Source organism: Cephus cinctus, unplaced genomic scaffold (assembly GCF_000341935.2).
Source record: "Cephus cinctus unplaced genomic scaffold, Ccin1 Ccin1_scaffold0510, whole genome shotgun sequence".
Taxonomy (NCBI): Eukaryota; Metazoa; Arthropoda; class Insecta; order Hymenoptera; family Cephidae; genus Cephus; species Cephus cinctus.
Genome location: NW_014333175.1, coordinates 16,542 through 40,132, shown reverse-complemented (window position 1 = coordinate 40,132; position 23,591 = coordinate 16,542). Strand labels below are relative to the sequence as shown.

Sequence of the window (23,591 nt, the reverse complement as noted above, 5' to 3'; positions counted from 1 at the left end):
GACTAACATCGAAAAGGATAGTACATTACGTAAATAAAAATTAAGTATGTATCTTCGAAATTGTTGAGAATTTTTGAAGTGAAATATTAGGTTAATAAAGTTTACGGAGAAAAACGAATTCCATAATTGGAAATTCCAAGTGGTTAAAGTTATTATTAAAGCAACTTATCTGTCCATTTAACATTTTAAATTTAACCGTTTGACCGAAAATCTGGATCATTTTTTTTTTGAGCCTATCTCAATGGCTACAATAGGTCGAGAACTAGCCACCACTTCGTAGCCGCCCCTCACCTGAACAATTTTTAAGGGTAAGGGAAACTCTATACGAACGGTCGGTTCCCTGCATAAGTTTAAATCTGAGGTCGGAGCTGTAAAAATTACGAACGGATAAAATTAACCAACGTCTTTGGTAAACGTACACTTTTTACCATAAAATTCGAATCTAAATGATGTGTGCAAACGTGTTTTCTCCGTGGTTTCTTGTGTATCTTTTATCAGTATTAACAATAAACGTTCGAATTTTTCTATATTCTTTCCAAATAATAATTTTTCATTCAGAAAAAATAATAAAAAATTATGGTTGTTCATGGTGCATATTAAACATCCGGTTACAATTTTCCGATACGGCGTATTAGTATATTTATTTATTAGTCTCTTAGCTCTAACTACCCGGCTTTTTTTCGAACATTTTATTAAAAACTAATGATTAATCTTCAATTACTTTATAATTTTTTTATAGCATTATAGTAGAAGGTTCAAAGGCAGTATATGAATTTTTACGAATTTTATTTATCACACTAAGTTAGTGAAAAACGCGCAGGACGAAACTGAATCAATTTTAGTCTCAGTGTACCAAAAATACCATTATTGGGCAAGAGTTAATATCATTCATTATTTTCGTTGAGAAAATTTGAGTTGGCATTGGAAACATCGATAATTTATAGTGTTTACAAATTATTGTTAGTCTTTAGAGTAACAGACTCTTTCAAAAAATAGAATAAAAATCCTTTTGGCAAGTATTTGAAAAGTAATCTATAGAATAAGTAGAATCAATAATAGTCTCAGATTTTTAAAATACAGTCCAATGAAAAGTTAGAAAATGAAACGCAACAGATAAAACGTTAATTTATGAATGTTAAATTTATTAGGTTACCTATATCTATCATTAGTAGCAGATAATAAATATACGATTATAATTTATTTCGATATACCATACTATATTACGTACGTTCCAACGTCCGAACGATAAGAATCTTTCCATTGTCTTTAGATTCAACTGCATATGAATGGATAAGAGTATAAGGAACTTACCTACTTGCGTGATAAATTACGTGTGTAAGGCACTCAAAATCAGTAAAGATTATGCATCCAAATTTTCAGACTCGTGTTATTGACGAAAAATCTCAACACGCACAATTCTTGTACGCAACAAAACTGAATGCCGGAAAACATATCAAAAGTTTTTTTAAATTGCCTTTTTAGTTAATTAATTTTGCGGGTATTTCCACTATTATATTCGTCATCAGTAAGTCAAAATACGTCAGAAGACAAAAAACCATACTTTTCGGAGGTATACGCTTTTCAGAACTACATCCCCTGTCACATCTCTACAGAAAACTGGGATACGTTACCTTTACTGGTTATGAAAAATCTCAAAACATATTTTTCAAAAATAGAAATTCCCTAGAATCATTCGTTCCTAGTCATGTGCCTTGGGCCACGCATGAAACTCTTAGGCCTTGGGCCTCGCATTTATTGCCAATAGAGCGCTATGAATTCTGTTTAAAATAAATAAAAAGAAAATCAAACGATACTCAAGCATCCAAGAGAGGTTAGAAAATCACAGTATACACATCTAATGACAAATTCATGCTACAAGTCGTAGCATTGAAATACACGTGTGCTCAACGTCACACGACATTACCAAATCAATAGAGGTTAGGATGCTCTAACGACTGGACTTACCTCGTATCGGAAAAGGCTTTGTTTGTATAGTATCTGACGTAGGTGGTGTATAATGCATTCCGAAATCCTGTTCAGACATGTTTGATCTTGTCTCAAAAAGTTTCACTAGATTTAAAAACCTTTAATGCCCCTAAATATGTGACAGAAACCTTCTTTATTGAAGAAACTCCTAACGATGGATTTTCTGATGTCGAACCACACTCCTCTCCTCACAAACAACTTTGCCCAAACTGCAAATGTATGTTTCGTTTATATTAATCTTCTCTCGCCCTCATCGAAGCGTGACTACGATAACAGTCATTGATTTAATAAAATAAATTAACTCCGACTGATAAAAATCGGATCACGGATTAACAAAAGTCATGACTTTGCCAGATACTGATGCACTGTTTCACGAAACGCAGTACACGCCGTATAATGTCGTATTGATAACAACAACGTGCACTACTCAGCACTGCTTCAGCGACGGTTCTTGACTGCAAGCCCGCCGAACTGAAATTTAATGCGATCCACTCCTGCAGTAGTTTTAATTCTGTATTGTCGCACCAGATGGCGATGTTGATTAGCGCCAACGCCGACGAATCACACGACTCTAATGAATCACGCGATTTAAATTACGTCAATGAATCACACAAATGTATTGTTTTTAAATAACAATAAAGCTCCAAGAGTATTTAACGTTTTATTTCGATTATTACAATAACAATTTATACGATACTGTCTAAGTGAACAGTTTACGTATTACGTATAACATGAGAACACTATAGTCATATCTTGAAAAGTCCGCTGTTTTGCTAAATAATTACTATCTTACTAAAAAAAACCTATTGAAAAATAGTCATGTGGATTTATTCTTTTTGAACTTTACTTGTAAGTAGTTAACTCAGTTATATAGATTTGATCAATTACTACGTTTACATCAAGCACAACTTGAAGTTAATGCTTCTTGATGCTGGTTTATTCTCTTAAAGTCGTCTTTTGAAATAAAACCTAATTAGTGGATCAAATTAAGTATTTTTTTTGTAATAATCTGACTAGATATAATGAAAATCAATAGCAAGGGGAAAATTGTGTACATATGTAATATTTAATTATTCTGTTTATAAAAAAATGTAAAACAATAAAAAACAATCATTGCATAATGTATAATTCTATTCCAAATATAGTATGTGCTAACAGTACTGTTAGCATATAAATTTAAAAAGATGTAATTTTAATTTTTTCATTTATATCATGATTTCCCATAAATATCAGAAAATAAAGTATACATTTATTATGAAACAGCACAATATAATTCCGTATAGATTGAAACATTAAAATACAGATTTATCATTTAAACGACTGAGTTAACGTAGGGCGACTCGACCAGTGAATGAGCAGCTAAACCAATGAATTAGCGCTTGCATTTTCATTTATTTTATTAAACTAAAAGCAATAAGATTCAATTTATACATCTTTAATGTGTACAAGGTTCAACCGCAACTAGAACAATTATTCCTTTTGCAGAATTATTCGGTTACACAAGAAAATATAGAAACATGTTCTAATTCACTAATACGTGTTCATTTACTGGCATGCTTACCCTAATACAACACAAAACTATTTCATTGATCATTTCGAAATCTTTCTTTTAAAGCCCACCAATAAATAGACCAATAGCCCTATTATCTAATCTGTAGCGGCAGTTATCGGTATCGTTAAGTAACAATACTGTATTTTATCCAATAGCAACAGTTTCTTTTTTGAAGGACTTACTAGCGATTGCGTAAAATTTAGTTATTGTTATTCAACGATATTGCCAATTGTTGCTATGAATTATAAATACTAGGAAATTTACTCTTAGTGCACATGGAATGTAGTGAGTCAAAAACGCTATAAGAGTGTGCTGTAAAAAAATGCCCTTTGTGTCCAGAAATGTATTGATTCAAATTTTCTTAACCTCATAAGTTTATAAATAGATAATGAATTGTTCTTATTCTATGATAATAATAAAAAACCACTAAAGTCAATTAAAAGATATAAAAAGTACTATTTGGATTAAATGAATATGATGCTCTTTGATATTACTATTTAAATTCTTGTAATTAAAAAACATTTCTTTTTAACACTAAATGTACCATTGACTGGTCATTTGACCGTTTTAAATCCAAAAATACGTTTGTAAAAAATTTTCGGTATGTTTAATGTTAATATCAGATGCTAATCGAGTGATTCCGCATCATAGACACTAGGTGTCTAGTATCCATATCATTGTAAAATTTAAGAAAAATAAGGCGCAGGGTTATTCTGTAAGTGGAGTCTTTACTGCATGTTGTTTTTACGAGGTAATCAGAAGAGTTAAAAATCTGAAGAAATACTTGTGTGGATTGTTGGTACAGTTCAGGTCAAAACTGCCAACAAAAATGACGATGTACAATGAGCCTTTGGGACTTTCAGGAACTTTGACACTGTCAGAGATTACAAGGGCCGTACCCAGCATGTTCGGAGCCTAAGGCAAATTAAGATTTTCAGCGCTTTAATATATTTCTTCGATATCATCGTGACACCTTTTTCCAAACTGCCTAAGGCGGTTTGCCCCTTGTCAGTGAACACGGCTCTGGATATATTAGAAATGTATGATTGATTGACAATGTTTGGTTGGCCGTGATTAATCAAATGTATTTTATAAGCAAATAATACTAACCTTGTTACCTAAAGTTTTTCCTAATGGCGTACACTCTGTTCTAATAACCACGACGCCATGCAAATTTTGTACAAATTACTTTGCGTAACACACGTAGAAGCATAAACTTTGTATCTTCAATGTTGCCAATAGAGTTAGAGATGTAAAAAACATTGTCTTTAATGTTATCAATTTTTAAATATTAAACAGCTCGTTTATAAATAGAAGTGGTAAAAGACAGTGCATTTAATCTATGATTTCTAGTTTTTGAATTAAACGTGCGATGGACGCACTAGGGTGAAAATATAGGACAGTTCTCTCTTAAGGAGAGAATTCTAATCTGAAAATTTAAAAAAATGAATTTTATTTTTTTGGCACGTTTTAAGTATAGGGCCGCGACAGTATGGCATTAAAATACAAGTAGTAGTTTAAATTTCATTAAAAAATATCGAGTAGTTTTTTCTATTCCTAGAAATCACCTTGAAAATCGATTAATAAAGTAGAATACCTCTTTAACTACCTATAACAACCATCTGCGGTCCTTTTAACTGATCACAATAGAAAAAAAAACTGTCATTAACAGTATTCTAATTATGATTGCGGTTTTTTCGGCTCTCATGAAATTGTTCATTATAAGTTACGGGAAAAAGGTAAATCAAATTGCACAGTGTCTTGTTTCTTGAATAATAAAAGCGGCTCGGATCACCATTATTACTGTGATATCCTATGTATCATAAACTTCAAGACATTTTTCATAAGAAAATTAATTGCGGTTATTAAATTTTAGCCAATTGCATCGATTGATTTCGACCGTTAAAAAATCAGTCGATGTCATTGGACTGAATTTAATAACCGCATCGTGGTTAAATTACGGAATATACATTAAATTATAATCAGCATATAGTATAAGACTTTAACTAGATGGTGGGATTAATCTGATAAAGAATAGCGCGCCCAATACATACGGAGACTCATCCCAGATTGGTAGTATAGGAAAACTCACCCTGTATGCTTACAGTCTTCCAATTATACATTCGTAATATACAGCTCGATATGTGAACCAAATATTTCTATATTTCTGAATTTTATACTCACAGAAGGTATGTATATGTAATCAACTTTAAAATAAATTGATATATAAGAAGCATATGGGATGTTTTCATAATTCACAGTTGCTTTGCATATTTTAGCATTTCTTGCAAATAGGTTAAATTCTCAAAATTGCCTATTGGACCCGAAACAGGTACGTAAAATTGCATAATATAATTGTTATAAAGCACAGACTAATTTAAAAATTGATGTATTTATTGTTGCAATAGGAAATGGATCTTATTCGCACAATTCCTGTTGTTATCGAATGGACTTTAGATTCTTCGACAGATGAGTCAAGCGACGAAGATCTTACAATTTCTCTTAGCTTCTTCTAAAAGTTTTGTAGCATAGACAGTATCTGTAAAGGTTAATAATTTGTGAATTGCACAAATAAAACGAAGGGAGGCAATGCCAAAAATATGATTATTCGCACCAAAACAAAAGAGAAGAAAATAAGATGATCAAAAAGCTATCACTTACCATTTTGTGCCCATACTGATTCTTCAGGTGTTACACATATTTCATATAAAATGTTTGTTTTGCCGTCAATTAAACTGATCTTCACCATTTTTGCCGCCTTTTATTGCAGGGAGTGGGAGACCACTGGGAGTACCTTACCATGGGAGCTCAGGCGCTTACAGTGAAAAAATGGGACAAACCTATTACGTCATTAAAGTTACTAGGCACTGCCGCAGTGCACTGTACTCCAATATCGGAATGAAATCTGCAGTACTGGCAGCACTGCCAGGTTATATCGGAACACGCCACATATCTGAGAAAATATAATTGAATCGCTAGGGGGCGACCGTAGCCCAGTGGATAGGGTAGCGGATTCACGACCGAAAGGTTGGAGGTTCGCGCCCAGCTTCCAGCGGCATTCACCAATCGGTTTTCATATGAAAACTTTTAAGTGAATATTTATACGGATTTCGCCCAACACTGTTCGGATTCGGTGTATAAACTTTGTACGTCCCTCACGCAGAGTTGAATAAGGCCCCGTCTCGCAAGGTACATCGCCATCTAGTGTCGAACTTCCAACCTTGATGATTAGGACCAGTTACTGGCACATGTCCCCCATTGGGGATACAGCCATAAGGAAAAGAAGGAAGGATAATTGAATCGCTTATAACCTAATAAGATTAAGCTAGATTTCACTTTACATTGGGTGATTTTGAGGTTAGATGTTAGCAGAACTGGCGAGATCTGAAACCTGATCTGAACGACCAAATTTTCGCAAAATGGAGAAATTAGATATAATGATAACTAATTCCTTTCTCTTGGGCAAATATTGTGTTAAATGTAAAATCATCAAAATTGTGGAAAATGAAGAGCTAGTTTATACAAATGGATACGTCCTGAGAATTTTTGACATTGTCGCAGGCTTAGTAGAGACTGATTTTGAGTATATACTTGGAATATGCTGTGCACATAACATTATTTAAAAGAAAAAACATTCACATATGTTAATTTTAGAACTTTTGTTTTCTAAAGATTAAAGTAATATATTTTTCAACATAATATTTTGACAAGTTTTCCTCGTTACACATTATTTTAATTTAGTTTAGTTTGTTTAAACGATAAAACTATACCTAAACTGATTTTAATTTTCCACAGCCATTATTTTTTCATAAAGAGCAAAATACATAATATAATAAATCACATTTTACAAACATATATTTATTTACCTATTCGTACAATAGATTAATTTTTGTTATATAACGTGAAATATGTAACAATATCATATAAATAGTTAAAACTGAAAAAGCTATCTCTGACTCAAGAGATTGTTATAATTTTAAAAATTATTAATAATAGATGGAAAGATAAGAAATCCGGAAAATGTAAAGCCACAGTAATATTCTATGCAATCAACATATTAAAACACAACCCTGTGATAAAATAAACATAACTTCGACAAATATAATAACTGGAATTTGGTTAGAAATCCATGTACTAATAAAAAGTATGTATTTTTTCTATAAGAAAAATTCAATCGGTATTACATATTAATAATTTTAACTAATTGTTGTACTTTTCTAAAAAAGGGTTAATTATTTCCACAACTGCATGAGGATTTGTCATATGCAAATGATGTGTTCCAGGTACTTTGTGAAAACTAAAATACATATTATTCTCTTTTATAATGTCTGCAACTTCAAGAACATTTTTCATTTTTTCAACATATTTTGCGTCTGTTGCTTTAATCACGAGATAAGGATTTTTAATTTCCTTAGCCATATCCTTAAAAACGTTTTGACCATATGCAAATGATGAAAGTGTAAGAAATTTTAATACGGGATCTCGACTGAAATATACAGTACCATCAGCCTTCTTTCTAGTACCACGTATAATTAGTTCTTTACAGCTTTGTTCATCAATACTGTAATTAGAGCTTTTCCGCCATCGATTTATTGCTTCGTCTTCAGAATAACTTGGCACTGAAGATATTGGCAGATACTCAATCTCCAAGAATTTCTTCAAATTTTTACGAAACTGTCTAAGAATAGAGATATACATATAATAGAGTAATACAATTAAATGTTTATATGTACTATGCAAAGAATGTTGTAATGAAAAAAAAAACGTGTAGGGCTGTATTCATACCTCCCTCATATAACATCTCTGAAACTGAAGGTATCGTTAACCAATGAATATCCAGATTTATCATATAATTGATTTTTGATTGATTAAAAGTATAACTAGCTTAACAAATGCGGCGAGAGAAATATGAATTTAAAGTTTATAGTCTGCATTTACATAACAATCTTTTTACTGCCCTGTAAATATTCATTGGTCTATGACAGCAACTAACCTGGTATTCGAATCAATATCAAGAGAGGAATGTTTGGCATCGATACTGATTACAAATTCAATTTCATCGTTAAATAATGAGGAATAAGTAAACGAGACTATTCCACCAAGAGAGTGTGCCATTAATTTGATACTTTCCCATCCAAAATGGTTTTTCACACATTTAATTACATGTAAATAAATAATTTCACTGTATATTATCCCAGAAGGCAACCAACTAGAATGACCATGACCTGGCCAATCAATTGCCAGAATTGAACAATTTTGTAACAATGGTGCCAGGTTATTGAATGAGCCTGCATTATCCTGCCAACCATGAAGAGCTAGTATTGGCTGTTGATTATCATGACCCCATAGTTTACCTAGAAAGTTATGATTTTAATATTGATACAGCTAAGTTCTAACAGAACATAGTAGAAATATACAGATACATTTTGTTTATAAAATTGTAATACATCGTACCTAATATGACAAGAAAAAGCTAGAAATTTTTTAATTTATTGTTTAAATATCTTTTTATTATGGTAAATACAAAACTGCTATCTGTCTCTATAATTCTGGTTGCATAGTATCAAGTAGTTTAATTATAAATTATTAGTATTTCGTCGCAAATGACAACCAATTGTAACCTTATAAAAAAGTTTGAAAACAAGAAAAATATTACAAATATTAATCATAGCTCGTCATACCTACTCCTGTGTACCAAGGGAAACAATGTATTTTTACCTGTTGTTTGTAACAAGTTTTATTGTAAATGTTATAATTTTTAAACAAATTATTTTGCTGTTAGGTTATGATTTATTCTTGTTAATCAGGGTGTGGCGTTTCGATTTCTTTATGATTGAAACCAACAATACCTCTTTATTCCAAAATTATAGAGTAATGAAATCATCGGTCTGACAAATCATATGTGAAGGCGTAAGAATAAAAAATTAGATCTAACGAGCTAGAGTAAAAAAATCAAATGTATTTATACTTTACCAGTAATTTTTCCTCATGAAATAGGAATTTCAATTTCGCGCACGGGTTTCTTATACAAATCAACTTTACTATTAAATAACCTTTTACAAAATAAATTTCGCACAGAAGTTGCCGTTCTTAACATTTTGATAATATAACAAACGCTTTTGATAAATATAAATACACATACAAATATAGAGAATAAAAATTCACAGTAAATACATGACTGGCTAGTTGCATATAAGAAAAAAAGCGCTTGAAAATCTGCTGCAAACGAAATTCTATTGTGTGACTGAGAACGCGTGACAATGAAGTAGTAAAGTAGATATGTAAAGAGCTATAGAAGCAATTGAAGTGTCTTCTACGCCCGTTTTCTTTGACGCGATTCAATGCATAAACTCAGTTTAACTATATTATTAGCCAACGAGACACTTTGTATTCTGAAGATAAACCGACCCTAGTGTTGCTAGACAGTCAAGTCGCGATAGTGGCCGTTGATAGCTAGGATAGTATCTATAATCAGAGATGAGTAGGGAGATTGCCACTAACCAAACTTTTGTGGCCTCACTTTTATTAGAGGGAAATGAAGCTGATTAAGTGAAAATGAAGAGAGTGAGTAATTCACCCAATTACGATCGTTCTCAATTTTTGAAGAGACGAAATTGGTTTTATTAATTGACTCGACACGAAATTTCATGTCGAAAATCATCATGCGCATGAATAAGCATGATTAGCTCGAAAAATAGCCTACATGAAAATCAATAGCAAAAAAGCAAGTTATCGGAAATAATGTTGTTTTTCTACAATAAATAATTTAGTGTCATAATGTATTTGCGAAATCGAGAAAATATAATGCTCAGAATTCGACGAACACTACGCGATGTCTCCGACCCATTTGAAGAGAAAACGAATTCCACAACTTTTATAGGTAAATACTACTATTTATATTTTTCTAAAGTATACATTTGCATTAAAAAATAAAAAATACAGATATAACAAATATGCTCTAATTCTTTCAAAATCTATAAAAGATTATTTATGGAAGCTTTATTGGTATTTATACATTTGGAGGTTATGTATTCAAGTAGCCTTCGTGAAAATGTAAAATCCCTATGCCGGAAGTGTCTAGTTATTTCACGTTTTCACTTACAGAACCGTAATTCGGTGACTAATTCGCGTCATATAAATATGCGAAAAGAGGGTATATTCCACTTACGTCAAGTTAACACTGTTACTTTTACTTTTTAAATATTTTCTTTCGCCAAATAATTGTACGTTTTATGGTGGTTTTTGGTGGACCAATTAAAAAATTTGGTCTCCCATTTTTTTGGAAAATGGAAAATAAAATTTAGAGTGTGAAGTTAACCCCAAAAGTCTTATTTTTCACAAACAAATGTCTTTTTTTATATGTAATCAATGCCAAATTGTTTGGCGGTCACAAATTACCTAATTCTAAAATTTGGGGGTCAGTGGTTTCGTTGAAAAAAAATTTTGCTCTGATTAAAAGCTTCCTGAGCAAGATCGGCTTATAGCCAATTTCTTCACCTTCGAATAAAATTTAACCTACGGATAAACTCCTAAAACATGAAAATGATTGGTTACCTGGGGATTTATCCGCAGGTTAAATTTTATCCGAAGGTGAAGAAATTGGCCATAAAGTTTTTCGTCGTGGTATAAACTCCGCCCAATTTTTTGTATCAAGGTTTGGCATAAGTAACGTAACCAATAATGTGTAGTTCTTAAGAATAAACTGACTTGATAGGTAAAGTCAGTGTGTGTTCTAAAACTGGCTGCCAACATTAGTCTATCTCTTTTTTTTTGTTATTTATAAAACAAAGATGCTCAATAAGTTTGGGAATGCATTCAGTGTTTATCAATGGATGCGTTCAGCAGAAACACCACTGAGGGGGTAAATACATATGATTGCTCGACTCTCACAAGTGTTTCAAGATTAACGATCAAATGACCAATCAAATGTATTTGCTCTCTCAGCGGGTTCTGCTGAACGTACCCAATCACGTTGATTTATTTTTATAAGCTTTGCACCATTCGTTAACTCTACCCTACCTTTATATGTGTTGGATAGAACATATGTGACCGGTTATATAAGATTCAAATATTAAAAATGAGTATCAACCGCAATTGACAGTCATCAGCGGAGTATCATTATTTCATTGTGATCTGCAAATACAATAGCGAGTATTAGTCAGTACCTAAGCGTGCAATTATGGCAGATGCCATTCTAGAAGAAGAAAAAGCAGATAATGTGCAAGTACAAGAAGGCGTAAAAGTACCATATATCCTTCGAGGTGAATATTTTTGTATATTAGAAAAAGCGGACACCAAAATTAAGGCAAAATGCAAAATTTGTATGGATGGAAAAGGTTCTTTGTCTGGCGGTATCCGGTCAACCGGAAATTTTATCAGACATTTAAAGGTAAGTCTATACTCAAAATGTATTATTATAAATATATAAACATTGTAATTGTATCTGCTATTACATACCAGGCAGCTACAATTTCTTAAGATCTTGGAGAATGTGGAATCATTTTAGGGTTCATAAGTTAATGTTGTAATAAATTTTGATGTTATCTGTATTCTTGTACAGAGCCATTTAAGAGCATTGTAAATATGATTTATGCATTATTGTTAAGTGGGTTATGCTTAACTTTTCATACATATATTGCAGTAAATGATTGTGTGGCACTACAAAAAATATTTGAATCATAAGACTGATCTAAAGATAAAAATGAAAACGTCAAAAAACAAAGATCACTCCCAATCCAGTGTAAAGGCATGGGTAAAAGGTTTCCATTCTGTAGTATCAAAAATAAAGGTATGTATAATTTGCTTATTAAATGTTCCTGTAGAAAAAATTCAATGTAATCTCAATGTTATAAAACCTTGTACCACAGCATAAAGCTTGCAAATGTATTCCTTATAAATATCTAAACAAATTTGAAACTGCAACATTAGGATTTTTAACTGGATCAGAGTGGTGGAGGTCGATTCGACCCAGGCCAACCACACGTTAAAGTGCTAAAAAAGAGCCCTACAGTGATTGAGTTAAGAAAGTATTTAATTTAATTGAGCATATTAAACATGTGTAATATACATTATAAGTAGCAAGTGTTTAGTGAATGAATCATCTGTCGTCAGACCGACTAGTTAAACTAAATTAGAGTACTCTATTCCATGAATCATTGGTGGATATTTTTCAGTTGTTATATAAACCTTACTTCATAGGACAATCTTAATAATAGGTTGATATCTCGCTACAATATTATCTTAAAAATCATGTTTCTTACAGTTATTGCAGTTGGTGGCATCTTACATTATAGCAGAAATGAGACCTGTGGTTACTGTAGAAAAGCCAGCATTTAGGAGCCTTATTAAACAGCTTTCGGAATTGACACCTCCAAGTAGACAGGCTGTAACTAATTACTGCATTGAGTTAGAGGAATCAAAAAAGACTGCTCTGAAAGTAGAGTTGCAAGCAGCAAAATACTGCTGTACCACTGCTGATATTTGGAGTCATCACAGTCGAAGCTTCATAGGAGTAACAGGCCATATCATAGATAAGGATAATTTTCAACGAAAATCGTATTTGCTTGCATGTCGTAGAATGAAGTTCTCTCATAACTTCTTAGATATAGCTAAAACTCTGTTGGATATTCATGAGGAATATGATCTTCAAGCTTCAAAACTTGTTGCGACAGTGACTGATAACGCTTCTAATTTTGGAAAAGCTTTCTGAATCTTTCAAATGCCTTGCGCAGTAAATTCAGAGGATGAAGAGGTTTTAGACGATCCGTTGCAATCGGAAATGGAGATAGTTCCATTACCCAATAATCTTCGCGATTTTGTAAGTGAAGATTATACTGGCATTATGGAAGATGCCAACCAGTATTTACCAGAGCATTTCAAATGTTGCTCACATACATTGAATTTGATAGCAACAACTAATGCTGCCAAAGCCCTAGAAGATCGAAATTATAAGCGAGCCTACCAATCAGCATTTAGCAAATCATTTAGCCTCTGGAATTTGACTTTGTTAAACTTTCTATACCATGTCCAACTAGATACATATGATGTCTACATATGATAGTTTATCTAAGCTCTTGTCTATAAAACAATACCTTCCAAGTCTCTGTGAAAAGCTAAAAGTGCCTAAGTTCAAAGTTGCAGACATAGAATTCTTAACAGAACATTTGGCAGTAACAAAACCTCTTGCTTTGGCAATAGATATTCTTCAAGGAGAAAAAAATTGTTTTTTTGGCATTGTGTTGCCCACTGTTGTGCAGTTACAACAATCACTGGCACAAAATACACATTTAACATATTGTACTGCGCTTAATGAAGCATTGTTAGATGGCTTGAGAAAACGTTTCGGATATGTAATGGATTTTCATAACACAGCGAGTAAGCCATTTATATTAGCAACGATAACTCATCCAAAATTTAAAGTGCGGTGGATATCAGCATTGTTTGAAAATGAGCAATCTCATGCAGGACAAATATGTCAAAATTTGCCTTTTGAACAAGCCGAAGCAGTACGTGAATCTTTGCAATCGAGAGAAAACTCCGGGTCTGAAGAAAGTATGACGCTCTCCTCCGATGATGATACTAACAAGAACCCCCCCAACCCGACCCCACCGATTTCAATAATTTTTTGATATGTTGTAGTACTCGACAAAATAAGAGACACGTATTTTTTTTTTGTGCTGACATCCACTTTAAAGGGGTGAAAACGACCCCTGAAATTCACCCCCGAAAATCGTTTTTTCATCATATCTCGACTTCTAATTAATATTTTTTAATAAAACCAAGTGGAAAATATTTGTCATAAGAAGTCGAAGATATGAGGTTTGTTAATGACCCAAGGGGTTGCAACCCTTATTTTATATTTTGAAAAAACTATATTTTTTATGCTCTTTTTCTGCATAAAAACCGGGGTATGCGCTCAAAAAAATAAAGAAAAGCGTTTCCGTTAACTCCATCAAATATTTCAGTTGGGGTGTTTCAGGATTTTTCAAAGGGATAAAAACCACCCCTAAATTTTACCCCCGAAAATTGTTTTTCCTCATATGTCAGATTGTAATTGATATTTTTTAATAAAACCAAGTGGAAAATATTTGTCATAAGAAGTCGAAGATATGAGGTTTGTTAATGACCCAAGGGGTTGCAACCCTTATTTTATATTTTGAAAAAACTATATTTTTTATGCTCTTTTTCTGCATAAAAACCGGGGTATGCGCTCAAAAAAATAAAGAAAAGCGTTTCCGTTAACTCCATCAAATATTTCAGTTGGGGTGTTTCAGGATTTTTCAAAGGGATAAAAACCACCCCTAAATTTTCCGCACCCGTTGAAAGGGCGTTTAGTGTTGGTGGTCAACTTTTAACCCCCAGACGTAATAAGTTAACGGATGAAACATTTGAAAGGCTTCTTTTTTGCAAATATAACAGTGGGGTTGGTAATATTTCATAAATTAGATAACTATCGAATATTACGATTTTAATTGCATTTGAGGATTATAATCATAATAAAATTAATAGAAGATAGTTTCTTTATTTATGTCTTATAATTGATGTTAGTACTGTTTTGGTAACGCGAAAGCAGAAAATTGTAACCAGTGATTGTAATAGTGATCCTTCTTTAAATATACATTGCATAGAACCTAATATTCATTCTTCTGATGAAATACAAAATCTACAATTCAATTAAACTTTATTTCTACATTTTGCAAACTGCTATAATGATTCTTTGTGGCGATAGTGGCAGAATCCTTTCTACATTGGGATGTATTTGGTGGTATTTTTTTTGTCATGGTTCGATTCTACAAACCAATCGTAACATCGAAAAAAAGCAGAGGATTTAATTCTAATTGGCTTATGGCTAATTTCTTCACCTTGGGATAATATTTATCTTGCGGATAAACTCCTAAAACATTAAAATGATTGGTTAGCTAGGGATTTATCCGAAACTGAAGAAACTGGCCATTAGGGTCGTTCTACAATGGGAAGTTGTCGGTAGACATTTGTCGTAAGTCATTTCTATATACTAATCAAAATGATTTTTCCACTTTTTTCATTGCTATGGTTGGCTTGTAGAAGCGACTTGCGACAAACGTCTACCGACAATGTCCCATTGTAGAACGTCCCTAATAGAAATGACTTTCGACAAACGTCTGCCGACAACGTCCCATTATAAAATAACCTTAATAACTAGAAAACTCCCCACAGCATTAGGTGCATGCCAATTATTCAATTTGTGCCGACTTTCATTGACACGAAGTCTCGCTATTCGCTATTCGCTATTGGCTCCAACGGAGTATTTGGGAAACAACCAATGATATCGCTTGCGTTGACGTAAGTCTACACAAGTGAGTAATTGGAAACCACAGACTGTTGTCTCGATTAAGGCTCGTGCACAGTTGATACTTTCTACGGAGCACAAAAGACGCTATAAAGAACAGACCTAAAGCTGTGAAAGCCTCCTATATCTTAATTTTTTAATCCTTGGTTTGATCTATGATCTAGATGACCAATTGCGTAATCTTAAATCTAGATTAAAAAATGATAATATCATCTGTATCTGATCTAGATACATTTTGTGGATCAAAATCTTGATCTGCACTAGATTATCTATTTTTTAATCTTGCACAACACTGCTGGCACATGTCCCCCATTGGGGATACAGCCATAAGGAAAGGGAGGAAGGGTAGTCTCCATGTGTATGATTTTGCAATGAAACATAACCTCACATTTCTTATGTTAATCCTAAGTTAATCGAAAAAGAAAATACAATAATACATTTGAAACATTTGATAATTCTTACGATAAAAAATAATCTCATAAGATGATGACTGATATTGGAGAAGCAGCGGCTGTTGAGGTTCAACCCCAGATTGAAACAAGTAAAAGGTAAACAGAATTACTGTTAAAAACAGTTTCCAGAAATAATGAAAAACAATATGTATAGGCAAAATGTTGCTGATGTTTCAAAAGCCGGGAAAGAACTCACTACTGGTATATTGGCTGTGTATCAAGCGCCCTTGGAACAGATACAAAACGAGCTAGGAGAATTAACGTAGGTGTAATCAATGAACAGCAAAATTACTGGAATATTCATTGTATTCCTTTTTCACGATGTAGAAATAAACAGGAAACCCTTATCAGTCAAATGCAAGTGGAAATTAAAAAATTGGGTGAGACTCAAGAGGATATTGATTTAAATGAACTGGTAACAATTTTCAATTATTTTTACAAACTATAGTGTAAAATTCATTTACAGTTCTAGGAGTATTGTTTTGTCCCTGTTTACCTGTATGCAATAGAGTGAAACAAAATCGTGCTCACGTTGTTGACAGTGAAATTCAAAATGTACCTAAAATAAAAATTATTTCTTAATTTTCATTTATTTAATTACAGTTTTCAGCAGTTAAAGTCTATCAGGCGAAATTGGCCTCTATCAAGAAAAAAATACTAATTATTCATGAACGAACTTTCAAATTAAAAGTATGTATATTAGATATGATAATTACATTATACATGAAGTCAATGTTTACAACCGTTTGCCTATGCTGTTGTTAAATTGAATTAATAAAAATCTTCAAGACATAACAGAAAGTATCTTCTCATTAATAAACAATGTTTTTATTGATAGAAGCGTGCCTTACGTCTGCAGCACATGAAACAAAAGGAGGCTTTGACTAGAGAACAACGCGAAAAGGAGCTAATTGGAAAGCCGCTAACAACTTAGTTACTGAATCGAGAAATATTAGTAAAAATTAAAAAATATATAATAATTTTGTGTGTAATAAGAATAAGGAATTGTTCACACACATTATTTTTACCAAACTATTGTCCATCGTCCTCCTGTTTCACATTTATTTTTGGTACCACACAAATAATTAAATGTTGTTTCATTTAGGAAGCCAAGAATTTCTCTATCTTCTTGTATTCGAAATGTAAAAGTAGACTCATAAGTTCCAATGAAGTACCTAAAAAAAAAGGAACTTAAGACGTGTTATAAAATATATATTTAAGATGTTATACCTAAATAAAAATTGCATACCTAGCATATGAACAAATAATCTGATCTATTATGGCCAACCCGCCATCTTTGAATTTTGTCCGTATATAATCTGTTGGTGAGAATCTGATCACTGTGTAGTTTCTTAGCTGTGTCACAAGATCCTCATATTCTATAAAATAATATGTATTTTCAGCATAACATGAAAAGTGTAATATCCACTATACCACCATATGTCACTTTACCATGATCCTTTGCATCTGTAGCCACAAATACTGTTTCTAATTTTAATTCTTTTAATTTCTTTTTTAATTGAGATGCTGCACTCTTTATTGTTGGTACTGTGTCTTTGCGTCCCATGAGAAAGTCTCGTCTTCTTAAATGAACTGCCAAGTATTGTCCACCTACCGCATTTCTTTTTCCCTAAAACAATTCAGTTTAAGAAAGTGATACTCTAATTCAAACTTAATATTTAGATTATACTTTTTCCATCGTCCAGTCATCAGGTCGTTCTGTATTGTCTTTTTTATCATCAGAATTAAGATATTTTTTCCTAAATTCATTTGCTACATTATACAATTCAGAATTATATCGCATACTACGTCTTGCCATCCAATAATCGACTGAGCCATATTCCTTGTGCAATGCTATCTCCATATGATCAAACATGAAAGACCTAAAAAAAATGGTGAAATAATGAGAAATTATATAAGTATTCTACTTTTATATAAGTGTGTTACTCAATAATTTAAAATCATTTTGTTTATTATGCAATATCTTCATTTACCTATGAATTGAAGGTTTAAGATTTTTCATTAATCCAAAAGTGGTACCATGAAATATGATACATTTGACTTCTAATGCTGTAATATTAGAGTATCCCCAAAATCGTCCAGCAAATTTATCATTTATTTTTCTATATGGAAAATTATTTTCTGGACAACTGGCCACTTCATTTTTGTCTACAAATTTACCTGCACTGAACATGTTCTCATCATGTTGTAAGAAGTATACTCGATCCAAAACAATCTCCTTGCGGTCTACAGAATATTCTAGAAAAAGATTATTCATTTTCATCCTTCTTTTTCTTTTGGTTTTGGTATTTTTCTATTCTACCTTTCATAAATTCATACATCTCCAAAACTGGAATATATTTCTGCAAACTAACAATGTCAAAAAATGTAGCCCATGGTATGTACTTCTGCATTCCTATATTCATACTTCTCCAATGATATAAATTTCCTATAAAACATTGCTACAATTAATAGTAAAATATTTACAATTATATTTTCAGAATAAATTAGTCATTATAGGATCATACATACCCCATGGAGGTAGAACCAACTGCCAATCATATTTTGTATCATTGTCAATTAAATTTCTTAAGAAAACAGCTGCTCTTATGTACACATCCCGTCGTAGATTGAATCCCTCCGGTAGGTTAACATCATACAATATATACCTAAGGAAACGAATTACGTGACACTACCAGATCTATACTTTTCAGAACTCGTTCATATTTTTATATTTGTGTTTATGAATCATTATCCTAATGTTTTTAGGTTTTTTCTAACCGTCTCTTTGAATAATTGCGACGAATTGTGCATTCTTCTTGAATGTTTGAGATTCCATCTGGTTTTTTACAATATTCAAAAGATTCTAAGCATTGACAAGCTACAAACAACAAAGTAAAACTTAAAATCTTGAAAAAAATGACACGTACATACATTATTTTCCGTAATGAATCTAAATGCCTATATCTATGGTTATTCCATCGAAGTTGAGATATAAAGGGTGCGAACAGACCACAGAATCTGGCCCACGCATCGACATATAGTACTGGACTGCTCACTGTAGCCGCACAAAGTGTAACCGGGAATAGAAAGAGAGAGCGAATCGTTAAAACCGTTCTGTCCTTCTCTTGGGCAAGAACGAAATCAGGAATAAGGGAACCTCGCGCAGTAAAATGTATGTTTCACGATGAACTTTATTTATATATTTTATAAGTTTAAGAATTGATTTAATGTTATGTTAATCATAAAATTTAAGGTTATATTTCTACTGTACTTACTTGTGAAAGCTTATCGTATTGGGCTCAAAATATATGTCTCGCGGTAGCCCACATTTAAGACAGCGAATCATCATTTTTTTTAGTAATATTGAATTTTGATAAACACTTCTGTCTTCATGATTCGACTGTAACAACGTACATTATAGATGTGTGGAGTAATCTTTCACGTGGTTCTTTTTTTGCATATTACATTCCTGATCTCCTTCCATTCAGAAAACCTTCGACCGATACAAAAATGCCAGAAAAGAACAGAACGGTCCTAACGATTCGCTCTCTCTTTGTGTTCCCGGTTACACTTTCTGCAGCTACAGTAAGCGTACAGACCTCCGTGAACTTGGCCGGCACACTTTGACTTTTTGAACTTTTTCTTTTGCAGATCATTTCTAGGTCGTTTGTAGGTATTTGTAGGATTAATTAAAACGTTTGTCGGTTAACGGTTTTTTAAAAACATCAATAATAAAAATGTACATTAAGTTGGCCGTTACTTTTTTTATTTTTTTTATCTATCTTTGTTTTTCACGTGGCCAATCGATGCGGAATCGTTTGTAGGTCATAGACAATCCAATTAGTATATTTCTCGGATTGTTATTTCAATAAAATAAGCAAAAAACGTATTTGGTGAATTTTACGCGGGACGGTCATATGACCACGGGAAGTTGACCGCAAAAATCGTAATTAATGATAAATGTTTATTTCATTGGTACTTGATGGATTCGAAATCGTTTGTAGGTTACAAATAAAGTAATTAGAACGTTTGTCGGTAACTGGTGCGAAAAATAAATGTAAATGACCGGATCGTCCCCGGTGCCGGCAGCGGTAATTGATGTCTGCAAGAAAATATTTTGGCAGAAAAATGTCTTTTTTGCAAATACCACTAAAGTGCAAACATTGTCATAAGTTTTCGTAATTTAATTGCAATCATATGACCATCCCGCTTAAAATTCACCAAATACGTTTTCTGCTTATTTTATTAAAATAACAACGACAAACATACTAATTGGATTATCTGTGACCTACAAACAATTCCGCATTGATTGGCCACGTGAAAAACAAAGATACGTAAAAAATAAAAAAATTACGGCCAACTTAAAGCAAATTTTTATTTTTGATTTTTTAAATAAACCACTGCACTAAGGCACAGCACCACACCTCCGTAACACTCACAGGAATTCAGAGAACTTCCAGCTAATCCGTGGAGGTCGAGAACTGCATCCAAAGGACACTCTGGGGAGCACTGCACCTCCGGAACACTCACAGGAAATCATAGAATTGCCTGGATATCGCGAGAACAATGCGAGAACTGTACGAACCGAGAACTTGCTATACCGTAGCGAAACACGGCAAGAAAAACTATCAACAGATAGCACGGGAGCACGAGCCAGCCCGTGACACCTCGGTCGGTGCCCCGAGACAGACTGCTTTGACAATAGCCAAATCCGAGAACTAATCATTCTGATTGGTCGAGAGCCTTATACCCGATAACTCTTCTATCTCCTTCGAGTCGTCCCTTTAAACCAAATCGAGAGCGTTCCTTAGCGAATCGGTACATAATCTTTGGAGATCCTCCACGGCCGTTTCCCCTGAGCATCGGGCGACAGCTGGGCACCACATCCTTAACTCGGGCAGGAGGTTCCTCTCCTGCCCTTAACCATATCAAAACTTCCTCCGCCCGCTCTACAGCCCTTTGCCCATCTCCAGCGGGGCGCCGGTAACTCACCCGGGCTTCTGCCGGTCCGTGGAGACGTCTCCGTCGGGTACTCTTCTCTGCCGGGCAACTCGGTACATCGAGACTATCTCCCCACGGCAGATTCGAGTACCTCGACCTCAACTAAACAATAACAAAATCTTACGAGAGCCTTGACATAACTATACGAATCAACCCGAGAGCGTAGCTTTTGAGCAGGGTGGCGACCCGAAGAGAACCAGAAATCGAGAACGTTATCTGTATCGGTAACCGGAGCCGCCTTGGGACCGTGATTCGAAAAATCACGTCACACCGTTAACCGACAAACGTTTTGATTAATCCTACAAATACCTACAAATGACCAACAAACGATTTGTAAAAGAAAAATTTCTAAAAGTCAAAGTCCTCCGGCCAGGTTCACGGAGGTAATGTTTTATTACTAGGTAAACATGTATGAACTGTTGAACAATCATTGCTTAGATTGTGTGAAAAATAGTAGGCCAAACCAACAAGAGTTTCTGTGTTACATATAAAGGCAGGATTAGCCAAAAGTTAAAAAGAGCCATAGCTGATCTATTAGCTACGGCTTTAGGTTTGGCCTACTATTTTTTACACAATCTAACCAATAATTGTTCAACAGTTCATACATGTTTACATAGTAATAAAACATTTCTGAAGATAACCTCAATGAGGGTCGAAACGTAAAGGAAATACGTACTGTCTTTTTTTCATAATTTTACCTGGACTGCGTAAGGTCAACACCTCGAAAGAAAAATTATGATTAAAACCCGTCGACAATTTCAATAACTGATAAGATACATCTTTGCTGCCTGAGCTGGGCTAGCTGCTAACTCGGGCCAGAAATGAGTAGGGAGATTGCCAATGGGCCTGTTTTTACCTCAATGAAGTTAGCCGGGCAATTTTAACTTTTTAACTTTTTATCATACCAAATCGATTGGTGGTCGTTTGGTGGTCATTGGTGGCCAAATAAAAACATTTGGTGGTCAGTCATTCTTTTATAATCAAATAATCAAAATTTGACCGTGAAGTTAGCCGATTTTTTTTTTAACGAATTAAGTTTTTCAGGTGCTCAATCGATGCGTAATCGTTTGGTGGTAACGAATATCATAATTAAAATGTTTGGTGGTCGTTAGTTTTCGTAAAAAAGTAAAAAAACTATTGCAGTATCCAGCATTGACTGGATATGGGTGTAGGAACACACATGTACGGTCGATAAAACAGATATTTCTGAACAGATTCTCCCTTCGAAAGAATTAATCAATGCAAGAACGCTAGTCGATGATTGGTAGTCTAATTAAAACATTTGGTGGTCATTTCTCAATAATTTATAAAGCATTAAGCGTATTCCTCTGTACACTGTTATTCGACGCCGCGGTACACTTGCAGGGATTTTCACTTCGCCGAGATAAAGACATTCTTCTGAGGCGATCTGAACCCTGATTACATCATTACATTCTTAAAGTCACGCGGCTTGGGAAACGGGTAGAATCGAGGACCAGGCCTTACCAATTAATCAGGATACGTTTTTACGACTTAAAGCAGATTCGCGTCAACAATACGGTAATAATCGAAAATGTATCACACGCTACAGTTTTATAATATACATAATGTGTCTTACAAAATACGGTGTTCTATTTTACCACGGGTACACTTATCTCCTTAGGATAATTAAAAAGTTACCGACCGGTGGTCAATGCATAATTACCGACCGTGATAGGACCCTGGGGGCATGCAACGCCGCTGCTATTGAGTTTCGGGCCTTAGGACTAGGTTCGCATGGTGGGGGAGCAACAACATAGGTTGGCGGTGGGGAGAGCCCACCACATTGGCGAGGGGGTGACGCCATAATGCAGTACGGGGGGACAGAGCGCTGCGCGCTCCATGACTCACAGGGGACGGTGGTGGGGGTTTGTTGTGACGGCCAGAAGTGGTATGTAACTACTCACGTCTACCCCCACCTCTGAAAATTGGGCGAGTTGCAAGACCTGTATGTAAGACCGTACCAGCATTGACTGGATATAGGTGTAGGAACACACATTTACGGTCGATAAAACAGATATTTCTGAACAGATTCTCCCTTCGAAAGAATTAATCAATGCAAGAACGCTAGTCGATGATTGGTAGTCTAATTAAAACATTTGGTGGTTATTAATTAATGCACGAGGTATGCTCGCCGTGCAGCGGAGGTATGATTATTCATACCTCGTGCATTAATTGATGACCACCAAATGTTTTAATTAGACTACCAATCATCGGCTAGCGTTCTTGCATTGATTAATTCTTTCGAAGG

At 33.9% G+C, this 23,591-nt stretch overlaps 4 protein-coding genes and 1 long non-coding RNA gene across 13 annotated transcripts; 3 read left to right on the top strand and 2 right to left on the bottom strand.

Moving 5' to 3' along the window:
- The first annotated feature begins 5,531 nt into the window (after nucleotides 1-5,531).
- On the top strand, nucleotides 5,532-6,085 carry LOC107268293. Of its 2 annotated transcripts, none has more exons than XR_003059841.1 (3): nucleotides 5,532-5,727; nucleotides 5,800-5,870; nucleotides 5,947-6,085. It is a non-coding gene; the product is annotated as an uncharacterized LOC107268293 (long non-coding RNA). The 2 variants fall into 2 exon arrangements; XR_001537786.2 differs by having other exon boundaries at nucleotides 5,548-5,727; nucleotides 5,818-5,870.
- Nucleotides 6,086-7,375: 1,290 nt separating this feature from the next.
- On the bottom strand, nucleotides 7,376-9,963 carry LOC107268294 (probable serine hydrolase). 3 transcript variants are annotated; one of them, XM_015740928.1, is made up of 3 exons: nucleotides 9,512-9,963; nucleotides 8,532-8,892; nucleotides 7,376-8,216 (listed from the first exon to the last, which is right to left on the bottom strand). In XM_015740928.1, exons 2-3 carry the CDS (start codon nucleotides 8,651-8,653, stop codon nucleotides 7,739-7,741), a joined length of 600 nt encoding a protein of 199 aa, XP_015596414.1. In that variant the 5' UTR covers nucleotides 8,654-8,892; nucleotides 9,512-9,963; the 3' UTR covers nucleotides 7,376-7,738. The 3 variants fall into 3 exon arrangements, with proteins under 3 accessions (XP_015596414.1, XP_015596415.1, XP_024941368.1); XM_015740929.2 differs by having other exon boundaries at nucleotides 9,257-9,714; XM_025085600.1 differs by having other exon boundaries at nucleotides 8,532-9,426; nucleotides 9,512-9,714.
- Nucleotides 9,964-10,249: 286 nt separating this feature from the next.
- LOC107268295 lies at nucleotides 10,250-14,242 on the top strand. Of its 2 annotated transcripts, none has more exons than XM_025085601.1 (4): nucleotides 10,250-10,418; nucleotides 11,821-11,927; nucleotides 12,180-12,326; nucleotides 12,801-14,242. In XM_025085601.1, exons 3-4 carry the CDS (start codon nucleotides 12,183-12,185, stop codon nucleotides 13,245-13,247), a joined length of 591 nt encoding a protein of 196 aa, XP_024941369.1. In that variant the 5' UTR covers nucleotides 10,250-10,418; nucleotides 11,821-11,927; nucleotides 12,180-12,182; the 3' UTR covers nucleotides 13,248-14,242. The 2 variants fall into 2 exon arrangements, with proteins under 2 accessions (XP_024941369.1, XP_015596416.1); XM_015740930.2 differs by having other exon boundaries at nucleotides 11,577-11,927.
- A 1,931-nt stretch (nucleotides 14,243-16,173) lies between these two features.
- Nucleotides 16,174-17,319, top strand: LOC107268297 (biogenesis of lysosome-related organelles complex 1 subunit 6-like). Of its 2 annotated transcripts, XM_015740934.2 has the most exons (5): nucleotides 16,175-16,414; nucleotides 16,473-16,580; nucleotides 16,646-16,733; nucleotides 16,922-17,008; nucleotides 17,157-17,319. In XM_015740934.2, the coding sequence occupies exons 1-5, from the start codon at nucleotides 16,350-16,352 to the stop codon at nucleotides 17,250-17,252; spliced, it is 444 nt and encodes a 147-aa protein (XP_015596420.1). In that variant the 5' UTR covers nucleotides 16,175-16,349; the 3' UTR covers nucleotides 17,253-17,319. The 2 variants fall into 2 exon arrangements, with proteins under 2 accessions (XP_015596421.1, XP_015596420.1); XM_015740935.2 differs by lacking the exon at nucleotides 16,922-17,008 and having other exon boundaries at nucleotides 16,174-16,414.
- Nucleotides 16,727-19,377, bottom strand: LOC107268296 (GDP-fucose protein O-fucosyltransferase 2). 4 transcript variants are annotated; one of them, XM_025085603.1, is made up of 9 exons: nucleotides 19,249-19,377; nucleotides 18,851-18,987; nucleotides 18,642-18,767; nucleotides 18,313-18,577; nucleotides 18,009-18,201; nucleotides 17,771-17,948; nucleotides 17,568-17,697; nucleotides 17,336-17,493; nucleotides 16,727-16,877 (listed from the first exon to the last, which is right to left on the bottom strand). In XM_025085603.1, coding segments are annotated over exons 1-8 (1,182 nt in total). In that variant the 5' UTR covers nucleotides 19,251-19,377; the 3' UTR covers nucleotides 16,727-16,877; nucleotides 17,336-17,342. The 4 variants fall into 4 exon arrangements, with proteins under 4 accessions (XP_024941371.1, XP_024941373.1, XP_024941370.1 ...); XM_025085605.1 differs by lacking the exon at nucleotides 16,727-16,877 and having other exon boundaries at nucleotides 17,128-17,493; nucleotides 18,642-18,780; XM_025085602.1 differs by lacking the exon at nucleotides 16,727-16,877 and having other exon boundaries at nucleotides 17,128-17,493.
- Nucleotides 19,378-23,591: the final 4,214 nt, after the last annotated feature.